At 36.7% G+C, this 17907-nt stretch overlaps 2 protein-coding genes across 14 annotated transcripts in view; both read right to left on the bottom strand.

Moving 5' to 3' along the window:
* The window catches only part of LOC124367694 (ral GTPase-activating protein subunit beta), a 101226-nt gene extending 83908 nt beyond the window's left edge, over positions 1-17318 (bottom strand). For 11 of the 13 annotated variants that reach the window (XM_046824729.1, XM_046824730.1, XM_046824731.1 and 8 more), the window contains exons 1-6: positions 17041-17318; positions 9533-9757; positions 8227-8428; positions 5908-5934; positions 5074-5238; positions 241-474 (exon numbers count right to left, since the gene is read on the bottom strand). In XM_046824729.1, the coding sequence (XP_046680685.1) occupies positions 241-474; positions 5074-5238; positions 5908-5934; positions 8227-8428; positions 9533-9757; positions 17041-17076 (889 nt within the window). In that variant the 5' untranslated portion in view covers positions 17077-17318. The remainder of the gene's footprint in view (positions 1-240; positions 475-5073; positions 5239-5907; positions 5935-8226; positions 8429-9532; positions 9758-17040) is intronic. The other 2 variants (XM_046824733.1, XM_046824742.1) reach the window with 1 other exon arrangement.
* LOC124367695 (charged multivesicular body protein 5-like) lies at positions 16014-17043 on the bottom strand. Its single transcript, XM_046824743.1, has one exon. It carries the CDS (start codon positions 16795-16797, stop codon positions 16138-16140), a length of 660 nt encoding a protein of 219 aa, XP_046680699.1. The 5' UTR covers positions 16798-17043; the 3' UTR covers positions 16014-16137.
* Positions 17319-17907: the final 589 nt, after the last annotated feature.

Here is a 17907-nt window from a genome sequence, read left to right as displayed (position 1 = left end):
TCTGGCCAGCATTCTGGTATAAATTGAATGCTGCGCTTTTTGTGAACACGTTTGTATCAACTACAGGTCAAAAATACACAGCTTACTGTTAAATGATTTAACATCATTAAATACCAAATTCTTTTATAGTGAAAAAGTTTCAGAATAACCACAAATAAACGTAACTTTAAGAAAACAGACACTTGTTTTAAACAGCCCTCAAAGTCTTAATACTACAAACAATTATTGTAAAATACTAACAAATTTTAAGTTCTGGGAATCCGGGGCCATACATGAAGTCAAGAAGGCGTTGTGTGAGTGCCAGGTTGACTCGGTTCCATTGTTCAACCAGAGCCATCCGATGTCTCCAGGTCATGGACATCTCCCGCAAGGTCTTCCACAGTGGAGGGGAGGGGAAGTGGTGAGTGCACGCTACCAACCAAACCTCCAGCAGCACACTGAGTACCCTCTCGCACAGTTGGTCACCCACATCATCTGTGAACACGTCAGCACTTTAGACACAATGGATTTTCAATATAACTCAAATTATGCAGTTGCTAATTGACCAAATTAGTTTTAATAACTAGTTTCGTATCATAGATCAAACCAATTTTGAACAGATGTGTAAAGAAATAATGGATTCAATGTACTCCTTATGTTCTTCCATGTTTACCACTTTGCCTACTTTGTCTTACAATTATATTAACAGTTCATGTGTATCAATCAATCCAAAGATTCGTGGGCATTATATTTGTATGTGGTTTTTTGTTGATATATTTGTTGTTTTTATGATGGTAATGATCGTTATACAACATTAGTTGAATAATTCTGCCCATACCAGTTGTATGGCAGAATAATAGGAGGGTGTTGTTGTTCAGTACTCTGAATTGCTATTGTTGAACAATTGAACATTGGAATGAACATTCGAAGAAAACAAACATTTCCGTTTCCTGGATTTATTTTGAAATGAGATCATTTCGAAATGATTACAAAAGCTCTAGATTTACCATCAAATGATGAAAACCAACACTAGCAGTCAATAAAGAAACTGCGTCAGTTTAAAGGGAATCATAGTACAGTGACAAAATGCTGTCAGGACTGGCCCGAAATCGGATTAATCTTAAGTGTTTTAGTAGAATGAAAGCTTCACCAAAACGTGGATGAAAAGGATAAAACAAGTAAAATTTCTCTACAATGTAAACATTATAGCGAAACAATTATTAATAGCAGCAGACTCGAGACTGATGAAATACAATGCATGTATGCAACATTGCTATATATTGATATACAGTACAGTCCCGCCGATCCGGGAAACCCGCCCAATCCCGGAAAATCCGCCTAATCCCGAACACGGCTAGGAGAAAATCTAAATTGCTTAAAAAGGCAGGAAAGGAAAATAACATTAAACCAGTTATTATAGTAAAACGTAAGTTTTATTTCTCTCAACGCATTTACTTTACTGACATATAGCAACTTGAAATTACATTTGAAACGTTAGATGATACTACATTGTACGGATATTTATACTGTTAATAAATGAAACATAGTACTGTACTGTACTGTATTTATAATGTACAAACCCCTAAGCAAGGCTTAGGCATAATAATTTGTACTTTAACTGGACTCAATAAGGATAAAACGTAAAAAACAAACACTGCAAAACCCAACACTTTCTTAAGACCTAATGTCAGTGATCTTCTTTTGACGAACACACTAAAAGACTGGACGATGCAATTTGTTTCGCCAATGCCGAATGAACATTTAGTCTTTGGGAGTAGCAGCGGATGTGCTCGACGTAGGCGTTAGAGCGAGGTCAAAGGCAACTTGCAGCTGCGCAGTGTGGAAACCAATATCGGTAGTTTGGGCGTCTTCCTCATCCTCATGCTACATGAGTCATCAGCTGGGGACTCCTTGCACCTGGTGCCACGATGTCTTCGTCTGTGTTACTTCTCGAGCCTTTGTCATCTACAGCCGTCCACTCATCAAACACTCTTTCTACATTTTTCGCCCATCCGGTATTTTTTTTACAAGAGGAAAGAAGTTCGCATTCATTTACCCTGGTGGACAACCTCTTCAAACAAAACTGCAGAAATCAGGCCAAAGATGTTTGCCACGATTTCTGAGAGTCCTACGCTTGGTGTTCTTCCCAAGCCTCTGCCACCCAGAAAATTACATCTTTGATCGTGATTTTCTTAGCTTTTGGAGAATTGTGAGGTCTTCTTTTCCTCATAGCAGGCTTCGGAGCAGCTTTTTTCCGTTATTTTGCTTTCAGCTGTAGAACTCCTTGGTCCATTGGTTGTATGATCGAAGTAACGTTCGGTGGTAGGAAAAAATGGCTATTATATCACCAATAAACCAGCTCTAAGTCATCCGGAGCGGATCGGGAGCGTTATCTATGGAGTAACAAACTGTCTTTCAGGCAGTCCTTTTCCATCATTTGTAGGCTCTCACGATGGGCACAAATTGTTTCTCAAACCATTTCTTGAAACAAAGTCGGATCCATCAAGCTTTCTTTTGGTTTTTTTATAGTAAACCTGCAGACGTTCTATATTCATGTTTTTAAAACATCGAGGTTTTTTGGAATTTAGCGATAACATCAAAGGTTCTTATTGGTGGCGGAAGAAGGTTGCTGCATGCTAATACGGTTAGTCGTTGTTATCATTTTTAAATCCTTGAGGCGGGATTTTTCTCTCTTTGAAGCAGGCTCTTTGTTGGCAACGCTTTGAAATTTAGCCCCGTTTCATCAGCGTTGTACATTGCTGGGGTGAGTAGGGAGGATGAGGATTGTAATTTCTTTGAACTCCTGAATGTACTCTGCGGCTGCGTTGCTGTCTGCAGACATCTTTTCGCCAGTTACAGTCAGTTGCCTGATACGTGCCTTTTTTTTCCACCGTCCTTAAAAAACCGCAACTAGCCGAAAAATGACGGATCGGCCTCCATAAGGATGTTTAGTAGAAGCGCTCCTTTTCTTTAATAAGAGGGCGGTTAATGGGAATGCCTTTTTGTTCTCTCTTGAGAAAACCAAAGTAAAGTGCTTTATCGAGTTTGTATACGATGGACACAGTAGTAGTGTGACGTTTATCCTAGAGTGTTCTTCACTTGGAACAGAGCAAAATTGTTTCGAATTTTGGCTCCGCTTCTTTTTCACAGTCATATTGATCGTGTCGCTTTACCGACACCGAATTCTAATTGAAAATTGAGTGCACTTCACCAGTGTCTTAGTCTTTTGAGAACCTTCGAGTTATTCTTTTTAAACGTTACACGAGTTGTGTTTACGTTTAATAGCCATAATGATATCGGATATTACGCACAGAGCAGTAGCAAAGAAACAAACAAAAACTGCAACCACAAACTACAGATACACAGTAAGAGCAGTGCTGCGCGTATGGAAGATGCACTCTAAAAATGTCGGTCTCGCCACTCGTCACCGGGGGGGTGGGGCCGGTGGGGGGGGGGTGTTGGTGTGTTGGGGTGGGGGTGGGAGGGGGCGTGAGGGGGGCGTGGGGGGGAGGTGTGTTGGAGGGGGGGTCTGGGGGGTGGGGGGTGAGGAGCGGGGGGGGGCCTGGGGGGGGGGGGGGGGGTGGATGGGGTGGGGGGGGGGTGGGGTGGGGGTAGTGGAGGTGGGGTGTGGGGGTGTGAGTAGGTGGTTCTTAGTTGTTATTATCCCCCCTCCCCCCCTCCCCCCCTCCCCCCCTACCCCCCCCACCCCCGCCACCCCCCCCCACCCCGGGGGTGGCGTGGAAGGGTTGGGGGTGGTGGGAGGTTGGTGGGGTAGTGGGGGGGTGGAGGGGGGGGGTCGGTGGTCGTGGTGGGGAGGGAGTGTCTGTTGGGTGGCGGTGTGGGGTGGGGTGTGTGGGGGTTGGGGGGTGGGGGGGTGGTGGGGGTGGTGGGGGAGGTGGTGGGGCGGTGGGCCGGTGTAGGGTGCGTGGTGTGTGTGGGGGTGGTGGGTGTTGGGGGGTGGGGGGAGTGGTGGGAGGGTTGGGCTGGGGTGGGGTCAGTGAGGGGTGGGGGGAGGGCGCGTGGAAGAGGTGGGTGAGGGAAGGGGGGGGGGCGTGGGGTATGTTGGGGGTGGGGGTGGGTGTGGTGGGGGGGTGTGTGGGGTGGGGGAGGAGGAGGGGGTGGGGGGGGGTGGGAGATGGGAGGGTGGGTGCAGTGGGCGGGGTGGGTGGGTGAGGGGGTGGGGGGTGGCTTGGTGGGGGTGGGGCGCGTGGGGAGGGTGGGCTGGGGGGGGACGGGGGGGGTGGTGAAGGTGGTGGGGGGGGTGTGGGGGGTGGGGGGGGTGCGTGGGGGGTGGTGGTGTGGGTGTGCGGGGCGTGGGGGGGGTGGGGGGTGGGGGGGGGGGGTGGGGGGAGGGTGGGGCGGTGGGGGGTGGGGGGGGTGGGTTGCTGGTGGGGGGGGGGGTGTGGAGTGGGGGCGTGGGTTGGGCGTGGTGGCCGGGGTGTGGAGGGGTGGGGTCGCGGGGGTGTTGGGTGGGGGGGCGGGTGGGTGTCGGGGGGGTGGGTGGTGGCGGGGATAGGGGGTGAGGTTAGTGGCAGTCCAATCAGTTTTTGCGCGCCACACTGGTTTCAAGGGTCATCGGAACAACCGCCCCGCCCACACAGACAGTGGCTATCTACTAGATTTCATTACGCTACAAACCAAATGGCACTCAGTTTCGAACCACGCGATGTTTACCGTACAAGACAGGAATGCTGTAATATTATTATTATGTTTTAATAGTACTTACTATTGTTTATTGCTTGATTATTGTATGCAGTTCATTGTTTTAAAACCAGTAAATGCACTTGAAAGTTGATAAATGGTCACTATTTAACCAAAATCCGCCTAGCCCGAATTTCCGTCAAATCGAACAAGGTTCGGTCCAATAGTTCGGATTGGCGTGGGGACTCTACTGTACTTTATTATCAATTACATAAAAATGGTAAATAAACTCTAATATTCTCAGCAAATAATCATTTATGAAACTCGTTCTTTTATCAATCGTGACAGGATTTACTAGCACACAAAAACTACTACAAGTAGAATCTGTAGCACATACGTAATTTATGTCAAAGGACATCAAATGATTAAATCATATGATTAGATATGGCCTACCTTTGACAGTTGGAGGTGCCAGGAGGGTGTCGTTAATAGCCAGAAGGAATAACAACAGAACCTCCCAAGTCTCTCGGTCCATCAGCACCGAGTGGTGGGAGACATGTTGTAACGTGCGCAACACACGATGACACAACACAGCTTGGCGGTTGATAGTGTCGGCACCTAACACACCCACATTTCTTGTGTCATGAACAAAGACTGATTAAATTTGACCATAAATAAGCAACAAAGAGGTATTTTTTTTATAAATAGGATTTTGAGTTTTGTACCTTTATTAGTCCTTTAAGTGCCATACTTCTCAACACTTCATAACTTAATATACCATTATACTTGTGGAATTCCAGAATTATATTTTTCACAATGGGCTTACTTTTCACGCTACATTTTAATTTTGGCTGTCTTCAAAAGTATACAATATTAAGATATGTCTCTTGTCATACCGTTGTTGACTTCACTTTATTGAACTACCTTTTTTAAAATTTATGAAATTTCGGTGAATACAACAAAGATAAGAAATACCGACTTTATTTAATCTATACCAAATTAACAAACCAAAAGTAAATTGCCCTAACAAGATCTTGATGGAACTCGGGTATCTATTTTATTATGAATATGAAAAATAAAATTTAAAAATTTGGCCCCCCCAAATCTTGCCACCCAGTATGTGAGAATAGCATGTCTCTAAATATAGACCTGTTTGTGTATAAACCAAAATAAACTTAAATTAGGCTTAATCTAGTAGGATAAATTTTACAAGGATCAATATTATTATTAAGACATTTACGAATTCAGCTTTAATTAACATACATTAGAAGTGGACTCATTACTCACTGAGATCCTGGTATATGAATGCCCAGTCTTGAAAACAAACAAGAATCATCAAACTACAAGCCATAATTTAAAATGGATTAAACTACTGCAGATAAAAGACATCACATCAACAAAAGAAGTCCTCTTCCAATTCTTTGGTAGTAAAAGTAACCTTAAACTACATATAATAAATGTACAGTTTACTCTGTATATTTGTAGTTTTTCCAACAGTAACTTTATTGAATATAACACTAATCTTAAATGTCAGTAAGAGTAATTATTTTATATTAGTACAGAAATGGTGCAAAGGTATGGTTCCATTTAAGACGTAAATAATTCTTCATGAGTCATCACCTTTTTGAGTACCTATATTAATTTATTGAAAACATCCATCATTGTTAACTTACATGAAAAACATAAAACCAATATTTAAGACTTTTTATTGTTTTGTGAGGCCTTTCGATAGCGAGGCTATCTTCTTCAGACACATCACAAAAATGTATGTTAATTTTTATCGAAAGGCCTCACAAAACAATAAAAAGTCTTAAATATTGGTTTTATGTTTTTCATGTAAGTTGATAGTGACCAATATAAGCTCCATCTACAGCATCCATCATTGTGCTTGAGACATTCAAGTATTTTTCAGGATCTTGATTAGGCTATTTATGATGTTGATGTTCTTGCGACAAGTGAAGTAGATGGTTGAAGGTTTAATATACAGTTTAATTAACATACATATACAGATATTATAAAACACAATGAGCGACCTAATTTACAATCTTTATTTTTATTAATTGGTAACCAAAAGTGCCCTCTTCCCCTTCTCCCACTTAATATTTCACATACAAAGTTTTCTCCCAATTGGACAAGTTTTGGTACTTGGGTATTATCCAGAGGCCACTCGGATGACGTCAGAACACATCTCAGATCATCAAACCTTTCACACATCAGATAACATTAGACGATCTGCCATGTGATCTGAGGTCGGGAAAGTATCAAACGGAAATACCCATGGCCATCAGTGGTGCCTTACCCTGCACTTCTGGAGAGAAAAGAAAAACATCCATTGAGATAGTACTCAAATTCAAGCTCAGATCACGTGAGCACTCGTAAAGGCTAACTTAACCCCTTGAGGTCGGCTGTCAACTATAGGTCGACTACGATATTCCCCGAAAAACTTGCACGTCAACTAAAGGTCAACCAAATATTGTCGCTGGTTTTTATTTTTTACTTTTTCGTAACTAAAAGTAGGCCTAAACCTGGACGCAGGCCAAAAAACCTAATTACAATGTATGTTGGATTCCATGTGAGGAAAATGATCACACCCAAAAAAACTTCAAGTGTAACCTGTAAAGTGAGTAAAAACGTGTCCCTAATAGTATTCTAGTGCTATTTTACCTTTATGCATGCAATTTTGGTCTATTGTTTATGTGTGTGTGAAATAAAAATTACTTTTACACATTTGATATTTTTATATTTTACAAATTATTACCAAGGTATAAACATAAATAAAATGTACATAAATTAAATAAATTATTAACTTTCCTTTTTAAAAACAAAAAATAAAAAATATTACAGATAAAAGAATTTAAATCATTTGGTTTGTATAATGTAAAAAACCTGTAACATATTACCTGGGGGCAGTTGGTGTGATTTTTAATGAGAACCCAAAGGGTTAGCTTTGGTACTACTAGTAATATATTTATGATAATAAAATCTAAACGTACTTATATCACGTGATAATAAGTAGTAGATAGAGACAGAGTCCCCCTTCAAATAATACCAAAGAAAGTAGACTGAAGTTGTCTGTCTGAACTTCATGCTTTCTTTCAGCTTTACTGCGAAATCAACTAGAAACTACATTATCCTTGGTAATTGCAATTAAAACCGACTAGGATGCATGAAAAAACTTAAATAATGCGCTACATTGTAATAAAACAGGGTAACATAGTTAAAAATATTTAAAAAACACTACAATTCTGGCTAACATAGAGATTATTGTACAGTATGAGCTGTGAATATAATAATACTTTAATATTTCTTATTGTCATTTCATGGGTTTTAAACTCTTCATGTTAAATCAATCAAAAGCTTCATTTTAGTGGCAATCCTGTAAGTATACTCATTCAGAAATAAAAGTATTTTAGAAGAAGTTTTGATAGGTCCTTGCTGTTGTTATAAGGTGGGTGAAAGTAATAGAGGGAGTAGAGAAAATACCTAAATAAAATAATTCAAAGCTAAAACAGATCATTTAGTAAAAACTGGCTGATATCAACCGTTTAATCTCAAGTTTATAAGTGATCATAAATAAACAACTACAGCACTCGTAAGCTGTCTCACCTTCCCCCTTGCGAGGTACAAATAGGTTGTGGAAGTGGCTGATCATCTTGCGAGCGTAGAGGTTAGGGTCCTCGCACACAGGCCTGGGCACACTCAGCTTAGGGACTGAGTATAGGGCGGTGAGCCACTCGCAATACACGTTCACACAGTCCCGTATGGTGTCATGTTCACTCAGTGGCAGACTCAGACCGTAGCAGATTACCTGTTCCAGTCACAACAGAGAAAGCTTTTTAAAAATTTTGATATTTTAAAACATTAAAATTTTGTGAAAAATTAACTATTGATTCTTTTCATATCACATATAAATATTTTCATCGCCAATTTATAAAGTGAAAATTACCATATTGGTAATCAATCATCACAAACTTTTTAGTTCATAAATGCTAACAAATTGTCATAATCTATTGTAAACTTCTTTTTAAACAGATAAGGATACAAAAGTCAAAATCGTTTATTGTAATCCAACTATATACATAGCATTGACAAGGTCAATTCAATATTATTTATCCATACAAATAGTTGACATATGAATTTGATTCTAAAAGACATCTGGCTAGAGTGTAAACAATATTAAATATCACATATGATAATTATGTATTATAGTATCACTATTTTACATATTGTACAGTTAGACATAATACTCTCGGACACTGTAACATTCCGAACGGACTATAAAATGCTCAAAGCCTCCTCCGAAACAAATCCACATCGGATTTCAACCTAAACTGTGGATGAAGGGGATTAAACAATTTAATTGCAGAGTAATAAGTATGTCTTTCAAAAAATGTAGTGTTGTGCTTTGGTATAAATAAAGATCTGGAGTTTCAACAATTGTATCTGTTAGTTTTAGTTGGTTGAAATATGTTCTTATATATCACATACATTGAGATATGGAACATAACAGATGCCGTGTTTACAGGATATTTAGCAAGATTTTTGTTCCAGAATTTTTATTTCTTATTTCTGTTATCATAAACCCATTATTTCATTTTTAGAATAACATTGCAATGAAAATGAAGTAATTATTTTGGAAATACGAGATTGTAGTGAAAATGATATTGACCAAATTATAGAAACTAATGTGACACTGGACACAACTATTTTGTGGGTAATGATTAATTTTGTTTCAAAAAAATAAAAAATATGATATGGGAATACAGTAATGTTTTAAAAAGGTAGAATCATTTTGCTACAGCCACATTTAGTGTGACTGATGACTGACTACTTCCTTATGGGATGCAAATTGCTTGTCACCTCCCAGGCTATTACTATGAACTGAGGTTAAATATCTTTCACCGTGACTGACCTCCATGCACCACAGAACCTCCTTGTCCGTGGACAGACTGCTGGGCTCGGCAGCCTGCGCAATGCCCAGGTTGGCAGCGAGTTGTCGCACTACGCACAGCGCGACATCACGACCGGCCGATGAGGGGAGCTTGAGCAGCACGCTGGTACTGTCCACCCCAGCCCCGGACGTCACCACACTGCTCAGAGAGGCCCACTCCGAATACATCCCTCCGTGGTCTGAGTCCTTCACACAGTCACCAATAACATGTTAGCTGTATGTGTTAAACTACAATACGTCAATAAATTTTATTACAAAGGCTTACAAAAGTGAGGTTAAGGCATGGTTGTTGTCAAATAATCGGTACTAAAATTATATAAAATTTGTAAATCATTATCTTTTCAGGTTCAAATGAATTAACACGAGTAACCTTATTGAAACTATACCAATTTCCAATAACCTAGTATAATGCATAAGTAAAACAATATTGTTCGTTTGTTTTATATGAGTAAAACAAATTTATACTTAAAATACACATAACTAATAAATCTAACACTTGATGACACACTGCAAACAATAAAACTATATATTTAGATCTAGAAATTTGAAAAGTAGTTATGTATATTATACAATACATTAAACTTAATTATTCAAAAGGCAACACAGTAAAATTTATTTTATGACTCACAATTAATTAAAAACTGACGAATATTTACTGTTTAAACAAAAATATTTTATTTGTTTTGAACAGCTGTACCATAAACTGATTTGCTATAGATCTAGAACTATGCAGATTTCATAAAAAATATTAAATTGTAGTACTCCACCAAATCCTACCAACTACAGTCAATTGTATTATTATGTATGTATTATCAAGGGAAGTGTACCCACAAGAGGAAGATCCATGATAGTGGTTACGATTATTACAATATTCAACAGTAAAAAAAGTTACTTTTAAAGAAATTTGAGAATAACACATTTCCCATTCCTAACTGAATATTTTTCCATTTATATATTTTTAAACAATAAAAATATACCATATGGCAGTATTCAACAAAGACAGAAATTTTCACATCACATACTTTTTTGAAATCAGGATATCTCAAAATGGTTGTTTTATTCCATTAAAAAAACCACTGTGGTGAAGTCGAAAATGGACCATTCTTACAAATTGTTACAAGTTTTAGAAAATTATTCTTTGAAATGTTTTTTTTTTTACTTTTGGCCATTCCTTTTTTAGACATGTAAAGAATCTGTGTAGGAAATACCAATAATTTTGGACCAATTATGAAGAAAAACATTAGTACCAGAAAAGTGGTCAATGGTACTGTTTCTGAAAGTAGTACCTGAGAACCAACAAGACAATACGTCAGTAAATTTGTTTTATTAAGAAAAATAAAATATTAATATAAAAAAGAAATATTAATTTATAACCAATAATTATAAACAATGAGTCGCAAAATGTGTTGATATGTATTCATCTTAAGAACGGCTGGTCCAATTTGGCTAATTCTTTTTGTAAAATATTCATTGAAATCCAAGAAAGGTTTATATTCGAAGAGAAAGATTAGAAAAGATTACCTGTAATGTTGCCTGATTGAATGTTATGTTCGGATTAGAAGAGGTCAAAATCCCAGCATTTTTATATGAGTGCCCAAATGAACGTTATGTTTTTAACACCTAGGTAGGTATGTTTATTTCATCATATCTTCTATTCAAAATTTGATCTAATAGCTCATTGGATTCCTTAATTTACCAGATATGTCATGGGCTAAGGATACCTTTCATATAAAGGAGTACTTAAGCACTCTGTCCAAAAATGTGATCGTTACTTTTCATAACATTTATTATTGAAATTATTTGTTTATGATCCATTAAAAACACTGTTAAAAACAGGTATTTATTCAAGCACCTGGTATTGTAGAATGTGACCAAATGCTGACATCAGATCTGTGGTTACAACGGTTTTCTCCAGTGGTGTTTCACTATCCACGTTGCATTCACCTTTGACCCCGAGAATCATATTATAGTTAGGCTAGTATTTTCTATTGTTTAAATTTCAAGTAAACAATTTTGTTCCAGTGCTATCCAGAAAGTAGATTATATTTCAATCTGTAGCTGCTATTTGTACCATTTTGATGTCACAGTGTTTCTCCTTTCAGTGGCTATCCAATTGTGCTAGTGAGAGGTTCCTGTCACTCCTTGTTGTTTTGCAATAGCAGTTTAAGATGTGTGGTGCGATCAAAAATCCTGCGAGTTGTGAAGTGCGGTCGTTAATACGGTTTTTATTGGTTAAGCACAATAAACCAATAATCGGTAACTCTGTGAAGGTTATGGGAATGATCAGATTACTGAAGTTGGAGTGTGTCAGTGGTGCGTTAGGTTTGAAAATAGTGATGACGAATGAAGTGGACAGCCAAGCATTGTGACCAATGAAATTGTCTCTAAAATCAATGAGAGGACTAAAGAAGACTGCTGATTCACAATAACAGAACTCTCACTTAGCTTTCCTCAAATTTCAAGGAGTTTTTTACACAAAATTGTTACACAGAAGTTAGGTTACCATACATTTTGTGCAAGATGGATAATGAGCACACTCTAAAGCAATGGATAAAATGGATAAAAGCAAATCGAAGTCCTGGATGCTTTTAAATGGAAGATGTTTCCAAATCCGCCTCATAGTCCAGACCTTCCCAGCGACTATCATCTGTTTCCAGCAATGCGACTAACTGGTTGAAGTGTCAGATGGCAGACAATAAAACGATGGAATTTAAAAACCAGTTCATCACTATGATAAGTGCCTAAATTTGTATGGCTACTATGTTGAAAAATAGTATTTGTGACACTCTCAAATGAATATAATATAATTTTTTCTTTTACTTCATGTTGATTTTCATTTATATCAAAACATAATATACTTTCTGCATATGTATATTTATATCAAATTTAACAAAACTCCCTTTACAATAAAGTACTGAATACAACATTTCTTAATAAATAATTAGAGTGATTGTGTAATAAATAAAAATATTAAACTGAGGCTAAATTCTAATTCAAAGCGTTTATTTAACGTGTTTACGGACAGAGCTGCCTGTTGTACTACTAGCCACTCCACTGCCAAGTGTCTAGAGAGTTCACTTCCAAAAATATTTTTTCACATAAAAAAAGGAAAAATTTAATTCAGGAATAACTATGATACACCAAGTAACAATAAATTGTGATCTTTGCTTTAACCCTTTTAGTGCCAACATCCATATATAAGGACGTTTGAAAAACTACCAAGAAATACCAACAAAAAGAAGAAAATTCTCTACTGTGATAATTTTTTAACACATTTTAAATTTGATGGTATATAAACATTCAAATGAACCAAATTACAATAAACAAATATTTAAGTTTAGCAAACTACAGTGTAGTAAATAAGAGCTTTGTCTTTGGTGGGGTAGTATGAAATGTGCTGTACTGTCTATATAGGAGGGTATTAGATACAGGTACTACTCTACTCTGACAATGTGTGGTCATTATATACCATAGTAAAATGCTACTGAAAACTAATAATAACTTACCGTACTGTAACACAAACTTTACATAGAGTAGCTAAAAATATTTTGAATGTGATGTTTGTTAGTTTTGATACTTTTTGTATAATTAATCACTCTACTGGTGACCCATACTGCTACTGAAAACTGAAAAAATTCCTATTCAAATGTCATCAAATAAGAGGGACCTGAGAAATAATTGTAATCATACTGCCAGTGTTCCAATTTCCATTTTATCCGATATTCACGAAAGAACGGATAGCCAAACATAAAGGAGATTCATTTGTCTAGTATAGTTTAAGATTCCCAAACACCTGATCTGATCCTTTTTGAAGTCATCTCAGGGGTCTACCAGGGTTCTCTTTTATGACCTTATTTGTTTAGCTTTATGAACAACATTAGCGAAGTGATTGAAAATAAGTTTCTGCTCTTTGCTGATGACATATAACTGGTGTATTACTAACGGAATGCAGCTCAAAATTCAAGTCCATATCCTTTTGGCGCAGTGATTCCAACTTCAAGACTATAAGTAGCACTTGCATACGGCATAGTGATAGGTACTGTAAAGGATCTCTTGAAAATTACACTTTCTCCGGATCGCCATATCGATGCTGTATGCAGTAGACCAAGCCAACTCTCGGGTTTCTTGTGGCGTGGTGCTAGTGGTAGTCTGTCTGTGCACTGTATAATCTTCCTCTTCAAGAGGATTCTACGCCCCATTCTGGAGTATGCTACAGTAGTCTGGGGGCTATACTATATTTAAAATATTACCAGGTTGAAAGGGATTCAGAGAAGACTAGTGAGGCTTGTTGGAACTAAGATGTATTTTCGGTAGCTGGACGTACCTGTCAGCGATATAATGAAGTTGCTTGATCTCAGTTCTTAGGAACAACAGTTTGATCTGACTGATTTGCTCTTTCTCCATCGATTTATAAACGGATTCAGATTGTCCAGCTCTATTAACCAAAATTTACTTCAAGATTCCAGGTTCCACCAGATCCAATGAACTATTTTCTCACAACCACCATAGGACAAACTGCATGAAGATACAGGTCATGGCTTGCGTCTCTTTTAAGTCACGTCTGTTGCCCATAAAAAGCCTCTATGTTGCATGCCTTTTGGCCTTGTTATCTTTGTCCATTTAAATTATCTGTATCTGTATTATTGATTGTATATTATTATTATATATTTACTTGTTACTGTTATACGTAAAATTATTATTGTGGTCTAAATTGTTATGATCATTGTATATAGTCATCCACTGTTGTTAACTAGTTGTTACATGTAGGCTATATTGGCATTAGCATTGGAAATAAAATAAAATAAAGCATTTCCCCCTTCACAGCTTACTCTAATAACACATAAACCAGTTATAAAATTGAGTACCTTATAATTTTAGCACACTTTAATTATTGTTTCTATTAGATTACCTCCTTTGAAATAAAATTATAGACTTACTACACTTTTTTTGCAATGTAATGGAAAGCTTTAGAGCCTACATGTTACTTGCTGGAAGTATCTAATGTCAATTGTAGGCTGGATCAGAAACATTTATTTTTGGCCTTGCTACAAGTATACCAGCACCACAATTACATAAATACACACAGAGTCACGTGCATATCTGTCCTTGCCAAATTTCTCAAGCAAAATGTTCAAACTACCAATTTAAATTTAGTAGAAGTCAATTCAGCAGAACCAAAACAATAACAGTATAGTCAGTGTGACTCTATTGAAGCCCATAAAGAATATGTCTAGGAAGAATACAAAAAATACACTGCCTAAAGAGTATTAAAGTGTTTTTTACTAGTATCTCAATTTGACTTAAGTACCACGAAGGAATAAATCAGGTTAATGATATTCCAGATTTTTTGCTCTGAATTGTAAGGTTCAAACAATTTAACTTTTTTTCAAAATTATGAGTCAAATTGTTTGGATACATAAAAGTGAATATCTAAAAATGGACTCTATAAATTCTTTAATTAAAGTTGCTATTGTATTATTTCTTTTTTAATGAGATATTTAGCAATTTTACTCACTTATGTCAATATTTGATGCCTATTTTGGTCTACATTAATGCCTAGCTACTATGAACCTTGTCCATTATGTGCCATATGTTGGTTTCAAATCTTATTAAAGGGTTTATTTCCATTAGGCCTAAATTATTTTAAGAAACTAATTTGAATAAAGCCTATCTTTTATGAAGGACCATCCGATTGCAATTTAAGTGGCCACTACCATAATCGAATTATTTATTTAAACTGCCGAAATCAAAATGTAGAACCAAATTGCGTTACAGATATTTTAATATGAAATTTAATTGAGCTGTTTTTATATCTAAAAAAACTAATTTAATGACGAGTAAAAACCTATCCAGGCTATGTGTGCTTGTAAAATTTAACAAACAAAACAGTGTAACATTTTGTTACTTTGAAACTATTTTGAAACATAAACGTATCTGACAGCTTGTAACAACAATTACAAGTACATCAGCACTGTACTTTCAGCGATTATTCAAATAACTCACAAATTATTTTACTTTGTCTGAATTAATTTTGAACAATATTGTTATTGATTTAATAAACAATAATTAAGTATTAATAGCTATAATTGAAATGTATTTGTATTATACAGTTTAGGTAGCCTATCCCTGATAATTTGGTACTCTGACTTGATTGTGGAGGTGGCCACTTACTATAATGCAGCCATCATACAATTCTCCCATTTGATAAAATATGTTAATGACACATTTAATTCATTGTTAAAAATGATATGGCTGATATTTTATGATAATAAAATATGTTACACGCATTATTGTCTAGACAAATTGTAATTTCACTGAGTGATTAATTGGGCACCAAACTAAGATTGAGTAATAAGGCTATGTAAAGTGAAAGTTAATTTTCAAACCACTGCTTTGATAATAAAATCGAATAAATATTTCCTTGAATTACTGAAAACAAACATTTACATTTCAAAAGAAATTTTATTTTGAACAATATTGAAATATTATGACTGAACAAAGGATACACTGTGAAAAGTTTGTAGAAAAAATCTGAAATTAATAAAGTTAATCATTTTTTCATAAGTTCATGCAGGTATTTGGGGCAATCCGAATTCATCCACTAAAACACCATCCTTATTGGGTAAACTGTCAGTGCCTGGTTCCTTAATTGGTGCAGCAGGTGCTTTAACTTCATCTAAATAGCTTGTATCCTCATCAAGTGCAATCTCATCTCCAAGCGCATCAAGTTCAGCCTGCAATTCATCGTCGTCTATCTCAGGCATCCCATACGTACGGCCAAGGGCTCCCTGCAATTCTTCATGCAACTCCAACATATCTGTTATTTCATCTTGTAAATCTTCAATTTGATCAATATTTAATTTATTTATCTCCTTCTGCATAGTTTTAACACCTGCCTTCATTGCCACAATAGTTGCTTGTGTATCCTTAAGCGACTGAGTAGCAAAATTTGTTTGCTCCATGTTGAATGCTTGCTGTCTTAAACTGTCCACTTGTGATTCATACATTTTCTTCTGTTTAAGAACTCGAAGTGCCTTTTGTTTTACATTGTTCTTAGCTGGTCCTTCTCTCATTTTTACCATTTGATCTTTATACTTCTTCAGTTCAACATCAAGTTTAGCAATTTTACCATCAATTGAATCAGCCCGGTTATCAACTCCTTTTATTACATCTGTTAAATTTTGTGGAGCCTCTCTAGGCTTTTCTCTTCCAAATATTCTATTCATTGCCAAATACTTGTAATGAAATCTAGAACAACCCTCAACTCAAACTTAATTCATGACAATACACAGCCTTAAAAATAGTCTGCTTCTCAATTAGTTTAGGTAGGCCAACACTAAGTTCAAACAGGACCTCTGAATAAACTGCACTGCAATGTGACTTAAATTTTATTCTTAACTATGGTAGCCTAGGGCATTGATTAAAGAATATTAATAGTACTAGGCTAGAAAGTAAAATTAAAATTCTACCTTCCAATTAACTCTGTTAAACACTCCTAAATTCATAGGAACTGGATCAATTTATAGGTCAATTAGTAACATTAATCACACAGTAACTACACAGGGTAGTGACAAAATTTATAAGCTACACCGAACTTTTAGTGACAATCCCAGCTTTCTTCAGATTTAAATAAATCTCCTAACATTCTCTGTCAAACTAAACTCGACCATAACAGCAAATAACAATCACGAATCAAGTCTCTTTACAGAATACAGGCGATGACGTTTTGTTTGCTGTACCATATGAGTCTGATAAATGCAGTAGAACAGATCTTTTTCATGTTGACAAAGCTACATAAATGGATTTTACTCATGCAACCTTGGAGTACTCTTACTCCATTTTTCTTTATGCTGGTAGTAATCATAGCAGGACCAATAAGATGAATTAAACTGAGTCGAGGCTTTGACTTTTCAGAGAATACACATTGCATCCATATAAGGGTTAGTGAGGCAGGAATTTTGTCCGGTAAAGCTTCTGTCTTTAATTATATATTAGTCTATAAGTTAAAGGTTCTGTTCGGCAACACGTCAATAGCGCTACTATGTTAAATCTTTTGTTTAAAGCTGTAAACTGTTTTAATCGTACGTAATTATCTGATTTTTATTAATTATTTTTTTTTATTTTTTATTGCTGACAGAGTTACAAGAGTTATTACATGTGTAATATTGTTCTGTAATGCGCTATATTTATAATAGCTGCGACTAGATAGCTCGTAACTACAACGTTGCAAGAAGCAATAGATTTTAGCTCTAGGTGCAGTGACTTTCAGTGGAATGCTAAATAATCAAAGGTCGAAGGGAAACCATAACAAACAATCTGAACATTCCATTGACGAC

This window comes from Homalodisca vitripennis, chromosome 8, assembly GCF_021130785.1.
Source record: "Homalodisca vitripennis isolate AUS2020 chromosome 8, UT_GWSS_2.1, whole genome shotgun sequence".
Classification (NCBI taxonomy): Eukaryota; Metazoa; Arthropoda; class Insecta; order Hemiptera; family Cicadellidae; genus Homalodisca; species Homalodisca vitripennis.
The sequence above is the reverse complement of the archived record's forward strand: the minus strand, read 5'-3'. Positions and strand labels throughout refer to the sequence as shown.

Bases quoted from the DNA above. Each gene is read 5' to 3' on its own strand.
- LOC124367695 (XM_046824743.1), bottom strand. From the start codon at position 16,797: ATGAATAGAATATTTGGAAGAGAAAAGCCTAGAGAGGCTCCACAAAAT.